At 46.7% G+C, this 26869-nt stretch overlaps 2 protein-coding genes across 4 annotated transcripts in view; both read left to right on the forward strand.

The window, feature by feature from the left end:
• The window catches only part of LOC139581692 (SLAIN motif-containing protein-like), a 40444-nt gene extending 34400 nt beyond the window's left edge, over nt 1-6044 (forward strand). For 2 of the 3 annotated variants that reach the window (XM_071411720.1, XM_071411719.1), the window contains exons 6-9: nt 2503-2832; nt 3209-3367; nt 3956-4223; nt 4443-6044. In XM_071411720.1, the coding sequence (XP_071267821.1) occupies nt 2503-2832; nt 3209-3367; nt 3956-4223; nt 4443-4509 (824 nt within the window). In that variant the 3' untranslated portion in view covers nt 4510-6044. The remainder of the gene's footprint in view (nt 1-2502; nt 2833-3208; nt 3368-3955; nt 4224-4442) is intronic. The other variant, XM_071411721.1, reaches the window with a different exon arrangement.
• A 242-nt stretch (nt 6045-6286) lies between these two features.
• On the forward strand, nt 6287-23221 carry LOC139581691 (zinc finger protein 711-like). The gene is made up of 9 exons (XM_071411718.1): nt 6287-6511; nt 9292-9371; nt 9594-9681; nt 9928-10734; nt 12371-12520; nt 14271-14408; nt 16370-16507; nt 17612-17778; nt 20215-23221. Exons 3-9 carry the CDS (start codon nt 9603-9605, stop codon nt 21355-21357), a joined length of 2622 nt encoding a protein of 873 aa, XP_071267819.1. The 5' UTR covers nt 6287-6511; nt 9292-9371; nt 9594-9602; the 3' UTR covers nt 21358-23221.
• Nucleotides 23222-26869: the final 3648 nt, after the last annotated feature.

A 26869-nucleotide genomic window follows, 5' to 3' on the forward strand; every position in this document is an offset into this window, starting at 1 on the left:
AGGTCCCACAGTTGACAGTGCATGTCAGAGCAAAAGCCAAGCCATGAGGTCGAATGAATTGTCCGTAGAGCTCCGACACAGAATTTTGTCGAGGCACAGATCTGGGGAAGGGTACCAAATAATTTCTGCAGCATTGAAGGTCCCCAAGAACACAGTGGCCTCCGTCAATAAGAGCACCTACTCCCAGCTGCTCACTGCACTGAGGATAGGAAACACTGTCACCACCGACAAATCTACGATAATCGGTTTGGCCATGCTTTCTACCTGGCTACCCCGGCCAACACCTCAGCACCCCCTGCAGCAACTTGCCCAACCCCTCCCCTCCTCCCTTCACCCAAATCCAAACAGCTGATGTTCTGAAAGAGCTGCAAAATCTGGATCCCTACAAATCAGCTGGACTAGACAATCTGGACCCTCTCTTTCTAAAAATGATCTGCCGAAATTGTTGCAACCCCTATTACTAGCTCAATCAACCTCTTTCTTATCGTCTGAGATTTCCAAAAGATTGGAAATCTGCTGTGATCGTCCCCCTCTTCAAAGGGGGAGACACCTTAGACCAAAACTGTTATAGACCTATATCCATCTTGCCCTGCCTTTCTAAAATCTTCGAAAGCAAAGTTAATAAACAGATCACCCACCATTTTCGAATCCCACCGTACCTTCTCTACTATGCAATCTGGTTTCTGAGCTGGTCATGGGTGCACCTCAGCCACGCTCAAGGTCCTAAACGATATCATTGATAAAAAACAGTGCTATGCAGCTGTCTTCATCGACCTGGCCAAGGCTTTCGACTCTGTCAATCACCGCATTCTTATCGGGAGACTCCACAGCCTTGGTTTCTCAAATAACTGCCTCGCCTGGTTTACCAACTACTTCCTTGATAGAGTTCAGTGTGTCAAATCGGAGGGCCTGTTGTCCGGACCTCTGGCAGTCTCTATGGGGGTGCCACGGGGCTCAATTCTCGGGCCGACTCTCTTCTCTGTATATATCAATGATGTCGCTCTTGCTGCGGGTGATTCTCTGATCCACCTCTATGCAGACGACACCATTCTGTATACTTCTGGCCCTTCTTTGGACACTGTTAACAAACCTCAAAACGAGCTTCAATGCCATTACAACACTCCTTCCGTGGCCTCCAACTGCTTTTAAATGCTAGTAAAACTAAGTGCATGCTCTTCAACCGATTGCTGCCCGCATCCTCCTGCCCGACTAGCATCACTACTCTGGACGGTTCTGACCTAGAATATGTGGACAACTACAAATACTTAGGTGTCTGGTTAGACTAAACTTTCCTTCCAGACTCACATTAAGCATCTCCAATCAAAATGTAATCTAGAATCGGCTTCCTATTTCGCAACAAAGCCTCCTTCACTCATGCCGCCAAACATACCCTCGTAAAACTGACTATCCTACCGATCCTTGACTTCAGCGATGTCATTTACAAAATAGCCCCCAACACTCTACTCAGCAAACTGGATGTAGTCTATCACAGTGCCATCCGTTTTGTCACCAAAGCCCCATATACCACCCACCACTGTGACCTGTATGCTCTCGTTGGCTGGGACTCACTACATATTCAACGCCAAACCCACTGGCTCCAGGTCATCTATAAGTCTTTGCTAGGTAAAACCCCGCCTTATCTCAGCTCACTGGTCACCATAGCAGCACCCACCAGTAGCATGCGCTCCAGCAGGTATATTTCACTGGTCATCCTCAAAGCCAACACTTCCTTTGGCCGCCTTCCAGTTCTCTGCTGCCAATGACTGGAACGAATTGCAAAAATCACTGAAGCTGGAAACTCAAATCTCCCTCTAACTTCAAGCATCAGCTGTCAGAGCAGCTTATTGATCACTGTACCTGTACACAGCCAATCTGTAAATAGCACACCTGACTACCTCATCCCCATATTATTACTTACCCTCTTGCTCTTTTGCACCCCAGTATCTCTACTTGCACATATATCACTCCAGTATTAATGTTAAATTGTAATTATTTTCACCTCTATGTTCTATTTATTGCCTACCTCCCTACTCTTCTACATCTGCACACACTGTACATAGAACTTTCTATTTTTCTATTGTGTTATTGACTGTACGTTTGTTTGTAACTCTGTTGTTTTTGTCGCACTGCTATGCTTTATCTTGGCCAGGTCGCAGTTGTAAATGAGAACTTGTTCTCAGCTGGCCTACCTGGTTAAATAAAGGTGAAATATAAAATACAATTCTTAAATGGAAGAAGTTCTGGGGAAGGGTATCAAAATATTTCTGCAGCATTGAAGGTCCCCAAGAACACAGAACACAGTGGCTTCCATGATTCTTAAATGGAAGAAGTTTGGAACCACCAAGACTCTTCCTAGAGCTGGCCACCTGGGAAAACTGAGCAATTGGGGGTGAAGGGCCTTGGTCAAGGAGGTGATAAAATACAGTAGACCCTTGTTCTTTCATGTGTGTGTCCTCACCTGTGGCAGCGTCCAGGGCCTGTAACTCTCTCTCTCTTTCTCAGGTCTGAGACAGGACTATGCCTCCAGCTCTGCCTCAGTGTCTCGTCGTAGTTCCTCTGCCTCCCTCCAGTCTCTACGTCGGGGTGGGACCTACAGCGACCAGGAGTTTGACACCTACAGCCTGGAGGATGAGGAGGATGAGTGCTGCTCTCTGCCCCAGCGACGCCTCCGCTACTCCCCCTCTCCCCTGAGCTCGCCCCGCTGCCTCTCCCCCTCCACGGGTTCCCAGGGCCAGGCAGAGTACAGCAGGCTGGGGGCCCCCCGACAACGTGTTCCACGGCGTTCGCTACAGGGGCCCGGGCCCGAGCTTCTAAAGTTCGCCAAGACCGAGGGTAGGAGACTGGAAAGGAGTGTTCCTGTATCGCACACAGACCAAACACAAAGCAGTGTCTGTACACAGTCAGAACTACAGGGAATTCAGTTCTGTATTGTTTGAAGACATGACTTATAAATGGATTAGTGCTATAGAACAGTGTTTCCCAAACTCGGTCCTTGGGCCCCCCCAGGTTCTTGTCCTAGACCTACACAGCTATTTCAAGTAACCAACTCATCATTAAGCTTTGATTATTTGAATTAGTTGTGTAGTGCTAGGGAAAAACCCAAAATACGCACCCACAGAGAGCCCCAGGACCAACTTTGGGAGTTGCTGCTATAGAATGCAGTTTCAGTTTGGTCTTTCTCCAACTGTAGCTGTTTGTGTGGTTCCAGAAGAGGTGAGGCACAGCCTGCCTAACCTGGCCCCCCGCACCAGCCTGCCTAACCTGGCCCCCCGCACCAGCCTGCCTAACCTGGCCCCCCGCACCAGCCTGCGTTCCCTGGAGGCAGTCAGGAATAGCCGCAGCATGGAGGCTAACCTCCAGAGCTCTGGTAACCGTATATCACACCTACCCTACTCCCCCCTCAGGCAACCCTTACCTACACCTGCCCCACTCCCTCCTCAGGTAACCCTTACCTACACCTGCCCCCCCCCCCCCCCCCTCCTCAGGTAACCCTTACCTACACCTGCCCCCCCCCACCCCCTCCTCAGGTAACCCTTACCTACACCTGCCCCACTCTCCCCTCAGGTAACCATTGTCCGTCCGTCCACCCCACAGCAGATAAATCAGACCTGCTCACAACTTCACCTCAGTTCCACTAATATTCTTCTGGGTACAGGCATCTAGGCTACAACTCCTCCCTCAGTACTGTCCTCCCTCCCTGGTTATTCACCTCAGTTCCACTAATATTCCTCTGGGTACAAGCATCTAGTCTACAACTTTTTGCTGCCACAATTCCTGATGTCAAGTATACAGAGAATGTGCTCTTCTCTCATGTCCTATATTGTACTGTCATCAGAGCATTGGCATATGAACGTGAAATAAGTGTAAGACCACATGGAAACTTTTTGAGTATACTACTTTGCAGTGTGTGGATAGAGCTCTCCTAAACCCATCTCATCATGCCCATCACCCCCAGGTATGTCATCCAGTCGGATGCGAGGCAGTGGCCAGTCCCATCTGTCTATGCGGGTCCCTGTCAAAGCCATGGGCTCCATGCCGGGGGCCCGCCAGCCCTCCAGGGGCCTGCCTGTAGTCCAGAGTGGACCCAATGGAGGGGTACGGAGGGTCCAGTCCCCAGGGCCTGCCAATGGGGAAGCCTACACAGCCGGGAGAGCCTCTACTGGGGGTGGGAGGCAAGCAGAAGCCCCATCCTCAAGGAGTAGACTGGCCCATCCTCATAGAAGGTGATTATTTGATTATTTGATTGATTGATTGATCATTTAGAAATACACATTCAGCATTATGACTTGGAATGATTACTCAAAGTGAGTTGATACGTGTGACTTTCAATAGTCATTCCGTTGGTTAAACGTGATTACTCCTTATCAGTGGAGGGCACAAACCGTTTGAATGCCTCTCTTACAAGTATCAAGACTTATGTCATTGTTGTCTTTGTTCGTTAGGTCTATGGGGATGACTAGAACGAATGGCCCAATCTCAAATGAGTCGTGGAGAGACGGCTGCTACTGAGGCAACAAGGAAACTTCCTCCACCTCTCCTTTATCTCACGTTTTAGTATAAACACCAACTTAATTGCCTCTGAACGTACCCCTGTAGGCAACACCAACTTACATGTCTCTGACCATACCGCTGGCCTATGAACATACCTCTGTAGGCTGGACCACTGTAGATGAACAGAGCTTCCCTGGCATGGAGAACCCTCTCACCCCACGGATACACTGGAGACAGGACCTAGACAGAGCTCTCCTGGCATGGAGAACCCTCTCACCCCACGGATACACTGGAGACAGGACCTAGACAGAGCTCTCCTGGCATGGAGAACCCTCTCACCCCACGGATACACTGGAGACAGGACCTAGACAGAGCTCTCCTGGCATGGAGAACCCCCTCACCCCACGGATACACTGGAGACAGGACCTAGACAGAGCTTCCCTGGCATGGAGAACCCTCTCACCCCACGGATACACTGGAGACAGGACCTAGACAGAGCTCTCCTGGCATGGAGAACCCCCTCACCCCACGGATACACTGGAGACAGGACCTAGACAAAGCTCTCCTGGCATGGAGAACCCCCTCACCCCACGGATACACTGGAGACAGGACCTAGACAAAGCTTCCAGAGTACAGAAGATGTTTATAACATGTCGATTCCAATTCCAGTCTATATTTTATGATAGTTGAGAGAAGACAAAGGGTTGTTTGTTTACGTTCTGTAGATTTACAAATGATTGATGACTTTGGATGGACTGTTTGTTCTATTGTGTGTGTGAAGTTGAACTCTGATATGAAGGTGATCACATCTGTTACTTGGGTGTTGCATGATGTTTAGTTCTCTTTTCTCTGAGGACAAAGAAATTAGTTTGTTATATAATAGCCTTAGAAATAATAAGTCTGTTCTTCCAAGGAACAACCCTCATGTTGATGCGTGTGGGAAGTTTATTTATTTTTTATTTTTTTGTGAGGGATTGGTTGTGATTCCTGTATAATTGTGTTTTGCCGACTAACACGACAGCTCTGGACCACACTGCCCTTCCATCAAGACCCCCCTTAAGAACTTCTTTTTTATATATAAAAAAATATATTGTTGGGATAAATTCTGTGCCAAGGTTGCATATCTGTTGCTGCAGTATTGTTTCTACAAATCCAACGAACTACTACTTGTAGTTGAGATACTGTATACATTGCTTTACCACAGTTTACTGCATATCGGTTGGTGAATCTGAGTGTTGTTTTTAATACCACTGTACTAATAAAACAAACTGACGCACGAAGTAAAGGCCTTATGCTCTTTCTAAGAGACAACCAGCTATGCACCCTCATGCGGAGTGCCTCTGGAAATTAAGAATAAAACCTACCCAGAACTTGAATATTTACTTTGCTGCTCATGTAGATGCTCTTCCTCTGCATGCACCAGATAGTGATGTGCTGTAGGCTGGAACAAATTCTGGTGAATAAAAATAATCTGTTCTGTTTTTGAAACTCAATCTAAGAATAATCCTACTGTTATGTCTTATCGAACCAGTCAATAAATGTCTATTCCGAAACGTGTAGTGTCATTGTAGTAGGGGAGAACTTTTTATTAGGAACTATGAATGTGTATGCACATGATTGATTATAACTTCAATGCACTGCTGTCCTCTATCCAATGTTGAACCTTGCTTGATAATCACACACAAAAAGTATATTTGTTATTTAATCAACTGCTGTAACAATCCTGATCAATCGGTAAATAGTACGTTGTCTATCAACTTGACAACATCGATTTGGACTCGAAGCTCTCCCTTGCGTGACGCAAATAGACAGGGATCAGCGCTAAACGAGGCCACGCATTGTCTGCCCTCCCTTGGTTGCAAGCGAGCAACGTGATTGGCCCAGGCCTCGGAAAGAGTGCCCGGGGATCCAAATGTACAGGCCGCATTTAGCTTAGTGTCGAAAAATATACCCAAACAATAACAGACAAAACCGAGAAAGAAGAAATAACGACGATATATTTGAAGGAGTCCATAATCAGGTAAAAGCATTCGAAACGATTGAAATTGCATATCGTATATGAGACTAGGGCCCAGTCGGCTGTTGCGGGCCTTGCGCTCCTCGGGAAACAACATGGTTTATTATGCCGCATGCGCTAGCTAACATGTCCCTTCGCAATTAAAAATGCATCGATAAATGTTGTGAATGCACACGTCGCTTGTGTTTACATTGTGGTATCGATTGCGTGTCAAGTTGTTCATTTAGCACCAATCGTTGATTTGTGGAGGTTTCTGGAGTTTTAAAACACGCTAACTAACAAGCTATCTAACCAAAATGGCGGAATCGAAATTGGCTAACGTTGTTGTGGGCGCAACGTTTCAGAAATATACAGTAAAGAACAGCCATTAAGCACCACACACACAGTTCAACGACAAATGACTATTCTATATACACCTCCTTTCTTTGCAGTATTGTGGAATTTCCCCCCAGATATCGGCATCCGCAGCAAAACGTCTGCACAGCGCCAAACAAGCTTGCTTAGCTAGCTAGGTAGCTTATCTCGTTATTAGCTAGCTGACTAGCCCGTTACATATATCCCACCCAATGAATGTGGATTGACAAACATGTTTGCAAGTGTTACCACGGACATTTGGCAATCAGGTGGATGTGGTAACACTAGGTAGTTGGTTATCTTGATTTATTTTAAATGGCGAGTGCTCGCTAGCTTGCCCTGCTTCAGATGCATAATCCAGGCAACCATGAAATTGGGCAATGAACGGTGGGCGTGTGTGGGACAGCGCAAATCATTACAATTAAGAAGCAGGAAAAACAACAGATCCGTTCTAGGTCCTTTTCGACATTTTAAACCTGGAACGGTCTCATAATAGAAATATATGGCTCAATATCTCATTATTCATTCATATTCAATATGAGCTAGGACTGACTCAAATGCCATCAACAAGTGTTAACTAATCAACACTTTCCACTGCAGCACCAGTTGAGTATGTGGTCATATTTTTTCCAGACATTAATTATGGCAAGACAGACACCAGCAGCTATACCAGCAGCTAGAATACTGCAGTTTCAACATCCTTATCATCATAAAATAGCTTACACAGAGAATATCTTGTCAAAGACTGTTCTCTCTGCTACCGCACGGCAAGCGATACTGGAGCACCAAGTCCAAGAGGCTTCTTTACAGCTTCTACCCCCAAGCCATAAGCTAATCAAATGGCTACCCAGACTATTTGCATTGCCTCTATTATCTATGCATAGTCACCTTAACTCTACCCACATGTACATATTACCTCGACTAACTGGTTCCCCTGCACATTGACTGTGTACCGGTACCCCCTGTATATAGCCTCCACATTGACTGTGTACCGGTACCCCCTGTATATAGCCTCCACATTGACTGTGTACCGGTACCCCCTGTATATAGCCTCCACATTGACTCTGTACCGGTACCCCCTGTATATAGCCTCCACATTGACTCTGTACCGGTACCCCCTGTATATAGCCTCCACATTGACTCTGTACTGGTACCCCCTGTATATAGCCTCCACATTGACTCTGTACCGGTACCCCCTGTATATAGCCTCCACATTGACTCTGTACCGGTACCGCCTGTATATAGCCTCCACATTGACTCTGTACCGGTACCCCCTGTATATAGCCTCCACATTGACTCTGTACCGGTACCCCCTGTATATAGCCTCCACATTGACTGTGTACCGGTACCCCCTGTATATAGCCTCCACATTGACTCTGTACCGGTACCCCCTGTATATAGCCTCCACATTGACTCTGTACCGGTACCCCCTGTATATAGCCTCCACATTGACTGTGTACCGGTACCCCCTGTATATAGCCTCCACATTGACTCTGTACCGTAACACCCTGTATATAGCCTCCACATTGACTCTGTACCGGTACCCCCTGTATATAGCCTCCACATTGTCTCTGTACCAGTACCCCCTGTATATAGCCTCCACATTGTCTCTGTACCGTAACACCCTGTATATAGCCTCCACATTGACTCTGTAACGTAACACCCTGTATATAGCCTCCACATTGACTCTGTACCGTAACACCCTGTATATAGCCTCCACATTGACTCTGTACCGTAACACCCTGTATATAGCCTCCACATTGACTCTGTACCGTAACACCCTGTATATAGCCTCCACATTGACTCTGTACCGTAACACCCTGTATATAGCCTTCACATTGACTCTGTACCGTAACACCCTGTATATAGCCTCCACATTGACTCTGTACCGTAACACCCTGTATATAGCCTCCACATTGACTCTGTACCGTAACACCCTGTATATAGCCTCCACATTGACTCTGTACCGTAACACCCTGTATATAGCCTCCACATTGACTCTGTACCGTAACACCCTGTATATAGCCTACACATTGACTCTGTACCGTAACACCCTGTATATAGCCTCCTCACATTGACTCTGTACCGTAACACCCTGTATATAGCCTCCACATTGACTCTGTACCGTAACACCCTGTATATAGCCTCCCTACTGTTATTTTACTGCTGCATGTTACTTTTATTTTTTTACTGATCTATTTTTTACTTAACACTTTTTCTTAACTGCATTGTTGGTTAAGGGCTTGTAAGTAAGCATTTCACTGTAAGGTCTACACTTGTTTTATTCGGCACATGTGACAAATAACATTTGATTTGATCTACCGGGTATGTGATGTCATCGGCCTTTCCCACATTTCCTCTCATGGCACATGGATGAAAGATCAATGTTTTCAGTGGCATCAATCTCACTGTTGTCCCTTCCTTTGCAGGGTTCTCTCCCCCGATGGAAGGAAGAAACACCAGCAACACACTGTTCTTATTTTAGAGAGCATTGGCATCAAATGTGAAGGTAATACACACTGACACTAATCAATATCCAGGGCCTGTATCCACAAAGTGTCTCCCGAGTAGGAGTGCTGATCTAGGATCTGTCCATGTAATATTATTCATTATGATCTAAAGGCCGAACTGATCCTAGTTCAGCACTCTGAGATGCTTTGTGTAACGAATATAGAACCTCTGAAATGATGTGTAGGCCTAACATTAATAATTTTATTTACGCCTTTTTCAGATCAAAGAGATGGACCACGGCGGAGGGATCCTGGAGCTACACACACAGGAGTTAAAGATGCCTCACACCATGATCATGCAGGACTTTGGTAGGTCAATATGGCCTTTTGATAATGTATATGTTGTGTTCATTAGTCTTCACATGAGAGCCCAATTCCTCATGCAAAGCTAGATGCTGACCACACTACAGCAATGTCTTGTGTAGCTGTATCTTACAATCCTTTTTTGGGTGTTTTTCCACTAAGAGGATAGCCTGGAAAAGCCTCAGTCCAAACCAGGGCTGCAGTGGAAACTTTCCTATAATAATATTCCCCTCTTACTGTTTCCCTGTACAGTGGCAGGAATGAGGGGCCTGGCCCACATCGAAGGGGATCACATTGTGGTATCCATGCCAGAGGGCATGCTCCTGTCTGACGTCATGACGGACGAAGGCATTCTGCTGGAGCACGGCCTGGAGGTGGAGGGCCTCGAGACGGAGGTGGAGGGCCTCGAGACGGAGGTGGAGGGCCTCGAGACGGAGGTGGAGGGCCTCGAGACGGAGGTGGAAGGCCTAGAGACGGAGGTGGAAGGCCTAGAGACGGAGGTGGAAGGCCTAGAGACGGAGGTGGACGGCCTAGAGACGGAGGTGGACGGCCTAGAGACGGAGGTGGACGGCCTAGAGACGGAGGTGGACGGCCTAGAGACGGAGGTGGACGGCCTAGAGACGGAGGTGGACGGCCTAGAGACGGAGGTGGTGGACGGCCTAGAGACGGAGGTGGTGGAGCTGGAGACACATATGGTCGAGGGCCTCGAGGAAGACCTAGAGACGGAGGTGATTGAAGGCCCTGACATCGGCCACAAGCACTTGCTGGGCACCGAAGTGGCTATGGACTCTCACCACCTTCACCATGTTCTAACCTCAGACCTCATTCAGGGCTCAGTCCACCATCACCACCACATGCCAGACCAGCTCTTTGTGGAGCACCAGGAGGAGGACGGGGTGGAGGGCTTGGACCAGGAGGTGCTTGTTGGGGAGGAGTTGGGGCAGGAGGAGACAGTGATCCAGGCCCACGAGGAGCTGGAGGTGGAGGCTGTCTCTCTGCAGCCTGATGAGGATGAGGAGGATGTGAAGAGCACCTCGGAGGACTACCTCATGATCTCCTGTGAGTCAACTAACCAACTAGCCCTACAACCTACACTGAACAAAAATGTAAAAGCAACATGTAAAGAGTTGGTCCCATGTTTCATGAGCTGAAATAAAAGATCCCAGAAATGTTCCATAAGCACAAAAAGCTTATTTCTCTCAAGTTTTGTGCACACATTTGTTTACGTCCCTGTTAGTGAGCATTTCTGCTTTGCAAAGATAATCCATCCACCTGACAGGTGTGGCATATCAAGAAGCTGGTTAAACAGCATGATCATTACACAGATGCACCTTGCGCTGGGGGCAATAAAAGGCCACTCTAAAATGTGCAATTTTGTCACAGCACAATGCCACAGATGTCTCAATTTTTGAGGGAGTGTGCAATTGGATTGCTGACTGCAGGAATGTCCACCAGAGCTGTTGCCAGGGAATTGAATGGTCATTTCTCTACCATAAGCCACCTCTAATGTCGTTTTAGAGAATTTGGCAGTATGTCCAACCGGCCTCACAACCGCAGACCATGTGTATGGCGTTGTGAACGGAGTGCCCCGTGGTGGTTATCGTATGGGCAGGCATAAGCTACAGACAACGAACACAATTGCATTTTATCGATGGCAATTTGAATGCACAGAGATACTATGACAAGCTCCTGAGGCCCATTGTCGTGCCATTCATCCACCCGCCACCACCTCATGTTTCAGCATGATAATGCACGGCCCCATGTCGCAAGGATCTGTACACAATAACTGGAAGCTGATAATGTCCCAGTTCTTCCATGACCTTCATACTCACCAGACGTGTCACCCATTGGGCTCCAGAGTGGCGCAGCGGTCTAAGGCACTGCATCTCAGTGATAGAGATGCCCTGGTTCGAATCCAGGCTGTATCACAACCGGCCGTGTTTGAAGTCCCATAGGGCGGCGCACAATTGGCCCAGCGTCATCCGGGTTTGGCCGGTGTAGGCCGTCATTGTAAATAAGAATTTGTTCTTAAATGACTTGCCTAGTTAAATAAAAATAAAAAAACATGTTTGGGATGCTCTGGATCGACGTGTCTGACGGCGTGTTCCAGTTCCCGCCAATATCCAGCAACTTCGCACAGCCACTGAAGAGGAGTGGGACAACATTCCACAGGCCAAAATCAACAGCCTGATCAACTCTATGCGAAAGAGATGTCGCGCTGCATGAGGCTAATGGTGGTCACACCAGATAGCGACTGGTTTTCTGATCCACGCCTCTACCTTTTTTTGATAAGTTGTCTGTGACCAGCAGATGCATATCTGTATTCCCAGACATGTGAAATCCATAGATTAGGGCTTAATGAATTTATCTAAATTGACTGATTTCTGTATTACTGAGTTACAGTTCATATATCTTTGAAATTGTTGCATATTGCGTTTTTATTTTTGTTCAGTGTATAAAAAGGCTTGATTTCATTGAATGATTTGCTAGCATTAGTGCTCTACGGTGTGGCGTTGTTGTGTCTTTTTAATCATTGTTTACAACTACTGCAAATTAATAGGCTAGAATACATCTGAAGGATTGTTTGGAGAGCATTTCATGAACTCTGCTGGACATTTTTGCCTCCCAAGTCCTTGTTGTCCTACCCTGCTGTGGGGTAAAGGCTAACTGCGATGTGTTATTTGTGTTTATCCAGTGGATGACGTTGGTGAGAAGCTGGACATAGGAGACACTCCTCTAGAGATCACTACTGAGGTGATGCAGGACGACGCCTCCAACAAGGAGGGGTCAGAGGTCATCAAGGTCTACATTTTCAAAGCGGAGGCCGATGACGATGTGGAGATAGGTGAGTGGTATTTCTGTCACGTTCAAAACAACTGGGAACTCGGAAATCTCAGACTTCAGTGCGTTCAAGACGACTGGGAATGCATAAAAAACAAACTCCGACTGTGAAAAATCGTTTTGAACGGTCGTCCACCTTGGAATCCCTACTCGGAAACTCTGGCATCTTTCTTGAGCTACGAATTTCCGACCTGAAGATCAACGACGCTATGATTTGACCTCGGTTATTTCAGAGTTCCCAGTTGTCTTGAAAGCACCATTCTTTCTTCAAAGAGTCCAACATTTCAAGAGGCTCATGTCAATTGAAACGCGAAGCAGCATTTTGCATATTGTGAATGGCATCAAACTATTATCTTCTAACTTCTAGTATCAGCTACATACATGGATATGATACTTTAGATGGTAAGGCTTCCTCAGAGGAGTAGAGAGGTGGTGTAAACTGTGTTTTACTAGCTAGGTTTCCATCCAATTGGCAACCAGATTTTCATGTGAATATTCCAAAATCTGCATAAAGAAAATATGTGCATTTTGCCACCAGTGGTGTTTCCAACAAAAGGACTTGTTGCTGATTTTATATAAATCAGTGTGTGATGACGTAGTGCACACAATGTACTTTTTCGCTTAAGTTTTCATGTGGTGAATAAAAATCTCACGGTCAATGTGTTTCCATTTGTACCTATAGTTTTGTCACAAACTGTTACGTTAAATGTCAGATGTGCCTACACTGGTCTTGGCACAACAGCTCACGTATACGGTGAGGATAGACTAGTCTACATGTCGAGATTATTATGGATAAAAGCCTGAATATTTTTATTTGTCAAACGGCAGTCAAGCATCAATCATCATGTCACCAGAATTAGACCATCGATATTTATTGGAAAGGAGCATCAAGATCACCGTGCTCTTTCACCACCCTGTAAAGTTTATTTAACTTTTCATCTGTAGTCTAATAAACTGCTTTCCTGAGTCATAGTGAGAGGACCACACACACCATGTCACGTGACTCAAAAGTTTACTTCCATATGATGCTTATTATATTATCAATATTTGATTATAAAGACGTCCCCACCGCAATTTCTCGCATAATTAACTTTACTGACTTCCATAACGGCCACCATGTTGTACGGAAGTCTGGGGGAGGAGCCAGACATGGTCTGGGGGAGGAGCCAAACATGGTCTGGGGGAGGAGCCAGACATAGCTGGGGGGAGGAGACAGACATGGCCGGGGGGTGTCTGGGGGAGGAGACAGACATGGCCGGGGGGGGTCTGGGGGAGGAGCCAGACATAGCTGGGGGGAGGAGACAGACATGGCCGGGGGGTGTCTGGGGGAGGAGACAGACATGGTCTGGGGGAGGAGACAGACATGGCTGTGAAGGACCAATCCCAGTCAGAGGAAAATATCAGTGAGTAAACACTCTTCTTTAAAGAAATAACTCCTCTCACATGACTGCAGCTGTGAATGTTTTTTTAGTGGAACCCTTCATTTCACCTGTCCAATCATGTGATCAAACGTGACTGGATAGGTCAACAACAACAAAAAGGTTCCAACAAATAGCTTTCACAGGTGCACTTCAAAAGGATTTGAACAGGGCTTCGGGCAAATGAAGAAAGTGTTTGTACATGTCCTGTAACTGACTATCTCTGTGTCTCTGTATTCCAGACTGGGCTGACATGGCTGAGCAGGTGTAGGTGATTGTAGGTGAGGAGGAGGGTAAGGGTTGTTACTGAATCTGTCTGTCTCTGTGTGTTTACAGATGTGTCAGACATGGCAGAGCAGGTGTACATGGAAGTGATTGTAGGAGAGGAGGAGACCTCAGCAGTCCAGGAGAACCAGCTAGATGACTCTCCAAACAGCAAGATGTTTGTCCCGGTCTCCTGGGCTGCTGCCTACGGTAAGGAATAAGGATTCACTACTGTCTTGTGTTCAACTGGTTTTATATTCAGTAATAACAGCATTCCTTCAGCTGGATATAACACACACAACTATGGGTTCTTTATTAAAACAAACCTAATGAAATGGTAAATCCAAGCGCTGGCAGTACCATTATCGGTTCGGGGGCGTGTCAGAAATATTTTTGCTATTTTCACAACCCCAAATGATCTTCGCAGTGCTGGCGGTGGCGCGAAGGACTGGGTTTTGATGACTCAACAAATTGTGGGTGTGTTAAGGCTTGGCCAATCACAACGTGCTCCATGACTAAATACGTGGTAGCTTCAAGTTGTGTATTTACGGTCTTTTATGTGTTGCCTTGAAATCAACTCCAATTCCAAAGTCAGTCCATTTTGTTTGTTAAACATCTTACCGTAACAAAATGCAGACCTATCCATCTTTGCTAAGTATGTTAACTTGAACCTGTTTGCAATCCACACTGTTCTACACTGAACAAAAATATAAACACAACATGTAAAGTATTTGTCCCATGTTTCCTGAGCTGAAATAAAAGTTTCAAGACATTTTCCATACACACAAAGTTTCTCTCAAATGTTGTGCACAAAGTTGTTTACATCCCTGTTAGTTAATGTTTCTCCTTTGCCAAGATAATCCATCCACCTGACAGGTGTGGCAAATCAAGAAGCTGATTAAACAGCATGATCATTACACAGGTGCACCTTGTGCTGGGAACTCTAAAATGTGCAGTTTTGTTGTCACACAACACAATGCCAGAGATGATTTGGAAAGGCACACACCTGTCTATGTAAGGTCCCACAGTTGATAGTGCATGTCAGAGCAAAAAACAAGTCATGAGGTTGAATCAATCATACAGAGAGCTCAGAGACAGGATTGTATTGGGGCACGAATCTGGGGAAGGGTATCAAAAAGCAGCATTGAAGGTCCCCTAGAACACAGTACACAGTGGCTTCCATGATTCTTAAATGGAAGAAGTTTGGAACCACCAAGACTCTTCCTAGAGCTGGCCACCTGGGCAAACTGAGCAATCGGGGGAGAAGGGCCTTGGTCAGAGAGGTGACCAAGAACCTGATTGTTCCTCTGTAGAGATGGGAGAACCTTCCAAAAGGACAATCATCTCTGCTGCACACCACCAATTGGGTCTATATGGTAGAGTGGCCAGACGGAAGCCACTCCTCAGTAAAAGGCACCTAAAGGACTCTCAAAACATGAGAAACAAGATTCACTGGTCTGAATGCCAAGCATCACTTCTGGAGGAAACCTGGCACCATCCCTATGGTGAAGCATGGTGGTGGCAGCATCATGGGAGACTAGTCAGGATCGAGGGAAAGATGAACAGAGCAAAGTACAGAGAGATCCTTTATGAAATCTGCTCCAGAGTGCTCAGCACCTCCACACTGGAGGGAAGTTCACCATACAACAGGACAACGACCCTAAGCACACAGCCAAACGCAGGAGTGGCTTCGGGACAAGTCTCTATGTCTTGAGTGGCCCAGCCAGAGCCCAGACTTGAACCCGATCGAACATCTCTGGAGAGACCTGAAAATAGCTGTGCAGCGACGCTCCCCATCCAACCTGACAGAGCTTAAGAGGATCTCCATAGAAGAATGGGAGAAACTCCCCAAATACAGGTGTGCCAAGCTTGTAGCATCATACCCAAGAAGACTGTAATCACTGCCAAAGGTGCTTCAACAAAGTACTGAGTAAAGGGTCTGAATACTTATGTAAATATGTTTTATTTTTTTATACATTTTCTAATACATTTTCTAATACATTTTTACATTTTAATACATCTAATACATTTTTTTGCATTGTCATTATGGGGTATTGTGTAGATTGATGAGGGGGGGGGGAAACTATTGAATCCATTTTAGAATAAGGGTGTAACAAAATGTGTCTGAATACTTTCTGAGGTAGGTTTCTCCCCCTGCTGTTTATATATAGATAACAGTGTGGACACAGTGAGGAATGGAGGGACCAGGCCCTACATCCAGATCAGAGACAGTCAGGGTACCAACAGAGCCCTCAAACAGAAGATCAAGAAGAAGAAGAGGAAGGGAGAGACACGGCAGTGCCAGACCGGTACAGACAGACATTACATTATCACGGTAGTGCCAGACCGGTACAGACAGACATTACATTATCACGGCAGTGCCAGACCGGTACAGACAGACATTACATTATCACGGCAGTGCCAGACCGGTACAGACAGACATTACATTGTCACGGCAGTGCCAGACCGGTACAGACAGACATTACATTATCACGGCAGTGCCAGACCGGTACAGACAGACATTACATTATCACGGCAGTGCCAGACCGGTACAGACAGACATTACATTGTCACGGCAGTGCCAGACCGGTACAGACATTACATTATCACGGCAGTGCCAGACCGGTACAGACAGACATTACATTATCACGGCAGTGCCAGACCGGTACAGACAGACATTACATTATCACGGCAGTGCCAGACCGGTACAGACAGACATTACATTGTCACGGCAGTGCCAGACCGGTACAGACAGACAGACATTACATTATCACGGCAGTGCCAGACCGGTACAGACAGACATTACATTATCACGGCAGTGCCAGACCGGTACAGACAGACATTACATTGTCACGGCAGTGCCAGACCGGTACAGACAGACATTACATTATCACGGCAGTGCCAGACCGGTACAGACAGACATTACATTATCACGGCAGTGCCAGACCGGGACAGGCAGACATTACATTATCACGGCAGTGCCAGACCGGTACAGACAGACATTACATTATCACGGCAGTGCCAGACCGGTACAGACAGACATTACATTATCACGGCAGTGCCAGACCGGTACAGACAGACATTACATTATCTCGGCAGTGCCAGACCGGTACAGACAGACATTACATTATCACGGCAGTGCCAGACCGGTACAGACAGACATTACATTATCACGGCAGTGCCAGACCGGTACAGACAGACATTACATTATCCCTTCGGCTGACATGAGCCCAAAGAACATACATTCAGGAGATATAACTAGTTGTATCAAATTATCAGAGGGGTGAAAACATGGCAGAAATTCCCTTTTGCTTTCTTTTTGTGGCTTGAAATTCAGCTTATTGTTAGATCTTGTAGTGAGTTATTTTGATCTAGTCCTCAGTAATATACAGTATCTCCCTGTCTCATCCCAGCTGTGATCATCGGTCCAGACGGCATGCCCCTGACCGTCTACCCCTGTCACATCTGTGGTAAGAAGTTCAGGTCACAAGGCTTCCTCAAGTGCCACATGAAGAACCATCCTGACCACCACGTTAAGAAATACCAGTGTACCGACTGTGACTTCACCACCAACAAGAAGGTCTCTGTCGCCTCTCATATCTCTGATGTTCCCGTCATTGGACCTTATCTGTTATTATTCCTCTTTTCTTCTCCCCTTCATTCTCTCTATTATTTTATGTTATTTAAGCAGTATTGCCTGAGAACCCGGGAATTATCATATGACAAATTCTGACAAGTTCTGTTCTGAGGCCCAAGGTGAAGTCAAGTGCCGGGATACAGCCCTTGGAGGGAGTTGTCCCACTATAATTCCCGGGTATAATTCCCAGGTTCGAGGGCATTATTGCTTTTATGAAACGGTTGCCAACATATTTATAAAAAATATGAATTATATTTTATAATTATAAAACTTTATTTTTAATGACTACACTTGTTTTTGCGTTCTGAAGTTGCTACCAAGCAGGCTGGTCGTTCATTCGACTTTGCTATGCTAAACAAATCATTCGCATGTACAGTTGAAGTCGGAGGTTTACATACACCTTAGCCAAATACATTTAAACTCAGTTTTTCAATATTCCTGACATTTTAATCCTAGTAAAAATTCCCTGTCTTAGGTCAGTTAGGATCACTACTTTATTATAAGAATGTGAAATGTCAGAATAATAGTAGAGAGAATGATTTATTTCAGCTTTTCTTTCTTTCGTCACATTCCCAGTGGGTCAGAAGTTTACATACACTCAATTAATATTTGGTAGCATTGCCTTTAAATTATTTAACTTGGGTCAAACGTTTCGGGTAGCCTTCCACAAGCTTCGCACAATAGGTTGGGTGAATTTTGACCCATGCCTCCTGACAGAGCTGGTGTAACTGAGTCAGGTTTGTAGGCCTTGCTCACACACACTTTTTCAGTTCTGCCCACAATTTTTGTATGCGATTGAAGTCATGGCTTTGTGATGGCCACTCCAATACCTTGACTTTGTTGTCCTTAAGCCATTTTGCCACAACTTTGGAAGTATGCTTGGGGTCATTGTCCATTTAGAAGACCCATTTGCGACCAAGCTTTAACTTCCTGACTGATGTCTTGAGATGTTGCTTCAATATATCCACATAATTTTCCATCCTCATGATGCCATCTATTTTGTGAAGTGCACTAGTCCCTCCTGCAGCAAAGCACCCCCACAACATGATGCTGCCACCCTCATGCTTCACGGTTGGGATGGTGTTCTTCGGCTTGCAAGCATCCCTCTTTTTCTTCCAAACATAACAATGGTCATTATGGCCAAAGAGTTCTATTTTTGTTTCATCAGACCAGAGGACATTCATCCAAAAAGTACAATCTTTGTCCCCATGTGCAGTTGCAAATCGTAGTCTGGCTTTTTTATGGCGGTTTTGGAGCAGTGGCTTCTTCCTTGCTGAGTGGCCTTTCAGGTTTTGTCGATATAGGACTCGTTTTACTGTGTATATAAATACTTTTGTACCTGTTTCCTCCAGCATCTTCACAAGGTCCTTCGCTGTTGTTCTGGGATTGATTTGCACTTTTCGCACCAAAGTACGTTCATCTCTAGGAGACAGAACGTGTCTCCTTCCTGAGCGGTATGACAGCTGCGTGGTCCCATGGTGTTTATACTTGCGTTCTATTGTTTGTACAGATGAACGTGGTACCTTCAGGCGTTTGGAAATTGCTCCCAAGGATGAAGCAGACTTGTGGAGGTCTACAATTTACTTTCTGAGGTCTTGGCTGATTTCTTTTGATTTTCCCATGTATTCAAGCAAAGAGGCACTGAGTTTGAAGATAGGCCTTGAAATACATTCACAGGTACACCTCCAATTGACTCAAATTATGTCAATTAGCCTATCAGAAGCTTCTAAACCCATGACATCATTTTCTGGAATTTTCCAAGCTCTTTAAAGGTACAGTCAGCTTAGTGTATGTAGCTAGCTAGCAGAGATTAAATGATGACGAGAGATAAATATTTTTTATAAATAATTATTTGAATAAATATCCAATAGGCCACACTGCGCTAATGAATGAATGGAATTCGGAGTGTTTACTGTTTCCATGGTGAATAATTAGTTTCATGTTCATTCTTGGGCTAGCTAGCCTATTGGCACAGGAGAGATCGAATTTGTAAAATGGTACATTGTTGCACAGGTCGTAGAGGCTTACAGGTAGGTTTATTCAACCCCCAACTGTTGCAAACCAAATGGTAGCATTGGAAGAATTATGTGTAGATGCTTTTTTCCCTCAGAAGATAAAGTTGATGAATTTCCTGCCTGGGATGAGGGACAGTGGAATAATGAGATTAATTCTTCATGGTATTTTGCAGGAGTTGTTGTCCCACAACTCCCATATATCAACCAATCAGCCTCCAGTATCGAAACAACCTGTTTTATATTATTACGTTGTTGACATTTTTCATTGTGATTGTTTCCCTTCCTACTTTTCCCTGTTAAGTGTGTTGCTCTTGTGACATGTCTGTGAAACACGCTATAAGTAAAATCTGTTTTGTTTTTCAAGGTCAACTTCCACAACCACCTGGAGTCCCACAAGCTACTGGTCCATCGCAGTGACAGAGACAGAACCTCTTCCCCAGAGTACCCAGAATACAACAGGACCACCCCAGAGTACCCAGAATACAACAGGACCACCGCAGAGTACCCAGAATACAACAGGACCTACACAGAATACACCCGTCGTTACCACGAAGACAGCCAGCTAGGGTCTAACAAGCTGATCCTGAGGGACAAGGAGTCCAAACTGCACCACTGTAAGTACTGTGACTATGAGACTGCAGAGCAGGGGCTCCTCAACCGCCACCTATTGGCCGTTCACAGTAGGAACTTCGCCCACGTGTGCGTGGAGTGTGCTAAAGGCTTCCGTCACCCGTCAGAGCTCAAGAAGCACATGCGGACCCACACGGGCGAGAAGCCGTACTGCTGCCCGCACTGTGACTTTCGCTGTGCAGACCAGTCCAACCTAAAGACTCACATCAAGAGCAAGCACGGTGCCGACCTGCCTTTTAAGTGTGGCCACTGCCCCCAGGCCTACGCAGACGAGGGGGAGCTGCAGCGGCACACAGAGATGGTGCAGGGACACAAGACCCACCAGTGTCCCCACTGTGAACACAAGAGCACCAACTCCTCTGATCTAAAACGACACATTATATCTGTTCACACCAAAGACTTCCCTCACCAGTGTGACGTGTGTGAGAAGGGCTTCCACCGGCCCTCTGAGCTGAAGAAACACTCCGAGATGCACAAGGGCAACAAGGTGCACCAGTGCAGGCACTGTAACTTCACGACCTCTGAACCTTTCACCCTCAGCAGACACATCCTGTCCGTTCACACCAAGGACCTCCCCTTTAAGTGTAAACGCTGCCGGCGAGGGTTCCGCCAGTCCACGGAGCTGAAGAAACACATGAAGACCCACAGCGGGAGGAAAGTGTACCAGTGTCAGTACTGCGAGTACAACAGCCCGGACGCTTCAGGATTCAAACGCCACGTGATCTCGATCCACACCAAGGAATACCCCCACTGCTGTGACTACTGTTGTAAAGGCTTCAGAAGGCCCTCAGAGAAGAGTCAGCACATAGCCAGACATCACAAAGATATGCTGATGGAACGATGTGAATACAGTGACGACACAACGTTACCCGGATAGAAACAGACTGCACACACTCCTCAGTCTACGTAGACCTGTTTCACACGACAAAGGGGGGAACGCGTTTAGGCAGTTGATAAGGATGGAATGGTACATTTAGACTGGTAGCGATGATAACATTCTGACTGACTGCTTCTCTTTTTCTACTGGTTGTATAGAGTAGGAATAGGTCTCACCAGACCCCCCCCCCATTCCCTCTCCCCCAGGTGTAATCAAACTAAGGATATTGTGGAAGTTGGAGAAGATTAAAACCAGGGTACATGTAGTCTTTATGTATGTATTTATCTGCAGAGAGAGGATTCACCATATGATGAACATTTATTCAGGGTCTCAAATTAAGTCTTATTTTTATACATGTTGAAACTCTGTGGGGAGAAAGACAGACGGTTATTTGAGAACATTCAGGCCTCTTCTCTCCCTCCCTCTCTCTCTGTCTCTCTCTCTCTGTCTCTCTCTCTCTGTCTCTCTCTCACTCTCTGTCTCTCTCTCACTCTCTCTGTCTCTCACTCTCTCTCTGTCTCTCTCGCTCTCTCTATCTCTCTCTGTCTCTCTCGCTCTCTCTATCTTTCTCGCTCTCACTCTCTCTCTCTCCAGACTGTATCAAACTAGTGCATACAGGAGAGCTGCATCACTCTGCTCCACTCTACCAACTAGTATCTCATCGTTTATCAATTATTTCTTATACGTTTCAGCGTTTGCTTTATCTTGCCTACAAGGGGTTTGGACTTTTGCAAATCTGTTGGTTCCATTGTGCCAGGCAAGCCCAACTAAAGTATGTATTTGATAGACCTGAACCCAGGTCTAAGTATCCTCCCAATAACCTGCTTTTTACCATAATACCGTTTGGTTTTAAAGGCAATCTGAATCACAATCATGTAATCATTATGAATCTGAGTAACATAAGTGGCCCGTTTGAGTGGTCCACCTGTGACGTCAGAGTGGAACAATGTTTACACAAGCACCTTAACCTATGAGCTACGAAACCAACTCATTTTTTTTTTAAACAAACAGAACTTTTGTTTCGTTTCTTTAACAGTGCCGACTATTATTAATTAAACTTGTTGAATGTTTTAATGTCATGTTAGGTGGACAGATGGTTCCGTTCTGTGTGTTTTGGTAAGAACTCCTGCAGTTGTCACTGCAGTTGTTTTTACCCTTGTTGTGAATGCCACTGTAAGATTTGTATATGATGTGTACGTGTCATCACATAGAACACAGATGTGGTCAAACAAGCCAACCATGGGCTTGTTTGGGCATGTCTTATATGTTCCGTTTCTCCTCATGCACTGAGCTCTGCTAAAACAGAAATCTGAAAAGTAAAGTGATTTTAAGTCTCAAACGTACGCCGTGTAAAGTACCATTCTCTAAGAGATTATGTGTGTCTGTTTGAGTCGGTAGAAAGCACTTTATTATTTTGTTAATTTTACATGTATGCAAAGGGTGTATAATTTATATTCCCTGAATATAACAGACAATATGAGTGGTGGAGAGAGAATTTAGGGTATATCAGGACCTTGTATAGGTGGGACGGTAGCGACCGGTATTCATATAAATGTATTATCAATAGGAAGACAGCTGAACTGTTTTGTATTGATAGCTCATAGGTAAATGGTTGGTCTTTCTGGTAAGAGTTCTGCTCACTGGTATCCAGCAACCCCACAGTGACTGGGCTACACACACCTTGAATAGAATGGTTGAAAGATTGGCATTGGATTCTTAAAAGTATGCACATAATATGCTGTCCATGCAGTTAATTGTGGTTAAAAATGTATGCATTTCCTTGTACTTTCGTTGTCAAATTTTCTTGTCTGATTGTTCAGAAACTACTGTTGAGGAGGAACCGAAATAAACAGTTATCTTTTTAGTTTCTGCTGCCTTTTTTGGGGGGGATAACTGAGTCCCAAATGGAACACTATTCCCTAAAGGCCTTTAATTCTCTGGTGAAAAGTAGTGCACGACTAGGGAATAGGATTGATCTCTACTTGCTCAGTAATCACCACAAGATGGTGGTCTAACTCCATGGAAATATGAATGACTATTATGACAACATAAATGACCAGATAAAATACCTAGTCATTAACTTGTCTAGAGTGGGTTATCATTTTGAAAATGGGGAAGAACTTCTTTGCTGTGTGTCCAAAATGGCACCCTGTTCGCTATATAGGGTGGACACTACGGGTGATTAGTCCTGTAGTTGAATCCAGAGAGAGAGGCTGGACACTACAGGTGATTAGTCCTGTAGTTGAATCCAGAGAGAGAGGCTGGACACTACGGGTGATTAGTCCTGTAGTTGAACCCAGAGAGAGAGGCTGGACACTACAGGTGATTAGTCCTGTAGTTGAACCCAGAGAGAGAGGCTGGACACTACAGGTGATTAGTCCTGTAGTTGAATCCAGAGAGAGAGGCTGGACACTACGGGTGATTAGTCCTGTAGTTGAACCCAGAGAGAGAGGCTGGACACTACGGGTGATTAGTCCTGTAGTTGAACCCAGAGAGAGAGGCTGGACACTACAGGTGATTAGTCCTGTAGTTGAACCCAGAGAGATAGGCTGGACACTACGGGTGATTAGTCCTGTAGTTGAACCCAGAGAGAGAGGCTGGACACTATGGGTGATTAGTCCTGTAGTTGAACCCAGAGAGAGAGGCTGGACACTACAGGTGATTAGTCCTGTAGTTGAATCCAGAGAGAGAGGCTGAACACTACGGGTGATTAGTCCTGTAGTTGAACCCAGAGAGAGAGGCTGGACACTACAGGTGATTAGTCCTGTAGTTGAACCCAGAGAGAGAGGCTGAACATTACGGGTGATTTGTCCTCTAGTTGAACCCAGATGGTGAGGCTGGACACTACGGGTGATTAGTTCTGTAGTTGAACCCAGATGGAGAGGCTGGACACTGGGGGGGATTTGTCCTGTAGTTGAACCCAGATGGAGAGGGTGGACACTACAGGTGATTAGTCCTGTAGTTGAACCCAGATGGAGAGGGTGGACACTGGGGGGATTTGTCCTGTAGTTGAACCCAGATGGAGAGGGTGGACACTGGGGGGGATTTGTCCTGTAGTTGAACCCAGAGGGAGAACACTGGTGTGTCAGGAGGGACTCCTGTAGGAGCTGGAACACTGGTGTGTCAGGAGGGACTCCTGTAGGAGCTGGAACACTGGTGTGTCAGGAGGGACTCCTGTAGGAGCTGGAACACTGGTGTGTCAGGAGGGACTCCTGTAGGAACTGGAACACTGGTGTGTCAGGAGGGACTCCTGTAGGAGCTGGAACACTGGTGTGTCAGGAGGGACTCCTGTAGGAGCTGGAACACTGGTGTGTCAGGAGGGACTCCTGTAGGAACTGGAACACTGGTGTGTCAGGAGGGACTCCTGTAGGAGCTGGAACACTGGTGTGTCAGGAGGGACTCCTGTAGGAGCTGGAACACTGGTGTGTCAGGAGGGACTCCTGTAGGAACTGGAACACTGGTGTGTCAGGAGGGACTCCTGTAGGAGCTGGAACACTGGTGTGTCAGGAGGGACTCCTGTAGGAACTGGAACACTGGTGTGTCAGGAGGGACTCCTGTAGGAACTGGAACACTGGTGTGTCAGGAGGACTCCTGTAGGAGCTGGAACACTGGTGTGTCAGGAGGGACTCCTGTAGGAACTGGAACACTGGTGTGTCAGGAGGGACTCCTGTAGGAGCTGGAACACTGGTGTGTCAGGAGGGACTCCTGTAGGAACTGGAACACTGGTGTGTCAGGAGGGACTCCTGTAGGAACTGGAACACTGGTGTGTCAGGAGGGACTCCTGTAGGAACTGGAACACTGGTGTGTCAGGAGGACTCCTGTAGGAGCTGGAACACTGGTGTGTCAGGAGGGACTCCTGTAGGAACTGGAACACTGGTGTGTCAGGAGGGACTCTTGTAGGAACTGGAACACTGGTGTGTCAGGAGGGACTCCTGTAGGAGCTGGAACACTGGTGTGTCAGGAGGACTCCTGTAGGAGCTGGAACACTGGTGTGTCAGGAGGGACTCCTGTAGGAGCTGGAACACTGGTGTGTCAGGAGGGACTCCTGTAGGAGCTGGAACACTGGTGTGTCAGGAGGGACTCTTGTAGGAACTGGAACACTGGTGTGTCAGGAGGGACTCCTGTAGGAGCTGGAACACTGGTGTGTCAGGAGGGACTCCTGTAGGAGCTGGAACACTGGTGTGTCAGGAGGACTCCTGTAGGAGCTGGAACACTGGTGTGTCAGGAGGGACTCCTGTAGGAGCTGGAACACTGGTGTGTCAGGAGGGACTCCTGTAGGAGCTGGAACACTGGTGTGTCAGGAGGGACTCTTGTAGGAACTGGAACACTGGTGTGTCAGGAGGGACTCCTGTAGGAACTGGAACACTGGTGTGTCAGGAGGGACTCCTGTAGGAGCTGGAACACTGGTGTGTCAGGAGGGACTCTTGTAGGAACTGGAACACTGGTGTGTCAGGAGGGACTCCTGTAGGAGCTGGAACACTGGTGTGTCAGGAGGGACTCCTGTAGGAGCTGGAACACTGGTGTGTCAGGAGGACTCCTGTAGGAGCTGGAACACTGGTGTGTCAGGAGGGACTCCTGTAGGAGCTGGAACACTGGTGTGTCAGGAGGGACTCCTGTAGGAGCTGGAACACTGGTGTGTCAGGAGGGACTCCTGTAGGAACTGGAACACTGGTGTGTCAGGAGGGACTCCTGTAGGAACTGGAACACTGGTGTGTCAGGAGGGACTCCTGTAGGAGCTGGAACACTGGTGTGTCAGGAGGGACTCTTGTAGGAACTGGAACACTGGTGTGTCAGGAGGGACTCCTGTAGGAGCTGGAACACTGGTGTGTCAGGAGGGACTCCTGTAGGAACTGGAACACTGGTGTGTCAGGAGGGACTCCTGTAGGAGCTGGAACACTGGTGTGTCAGGAGGACTCCTGTAGGAGCTGGAACACTGGTGTGTCAGGAGGGACTCCTGTAGGAGCTGGAACACTGGTGTGTCAGGAGGGACTCCTGTAGGAACTGGAACACTGGTGTGTCAGGAGGGACTCCTGTAGGAGCTGGAACACTGGTGTGTCAGGAGGGACTCCTGTAGGAGCTGGAACACTGGTGTGTCAGGAGGGACTCCTGTAGGAGCTGGAACACTGGTGTGTCAGGAGGACTCCTGTAGGAGCTGGAACACTGGTGTGTCAGGAGGGACTCCTGTAGGAACTGGAACACTGGTGTGTCAGGAGGACTCCTGTAGGAGCTGGAACACTGGTGTGTCAGGAGGGACTCCTGTAGGAACTGGAACACTGGTGTGTCAGGAGGGACTCCTGTAGGAGCTGGAACACTGGTGTGTCAGGAGGGACTCCTGTAGGAGCTGGAACACTGGTGTGTCAGGAGGGACTCCTGTAGGAGCTGGAACACTGGTGTGTCAGGAGGGACTCCTGTAGGAACTGGAACACTGGTGTGTCAGGAGGACTCTTGTAGGAACTGGAACACTGGTGTGTCAGGAGGGACTCCTGTAGGAGCTGGAACACTGGTGTGTCAG

The sequence above is a fragment of the Salvelinus alpinus genome, chromosome 7 (assembly GCF_045679555.1).
Source record: "Salvelinus alpinus chromosome 7, SLU_Salpinus.1, whole genome shotgun sequence".
In the NCBI taxonomy this organism is placed as follows: Eukaryota; Metazoa; Chordata; class Actinopteri; order Salmoniformes; family Salmonidae; genus Salvelinus; species Salvelinus alpinus.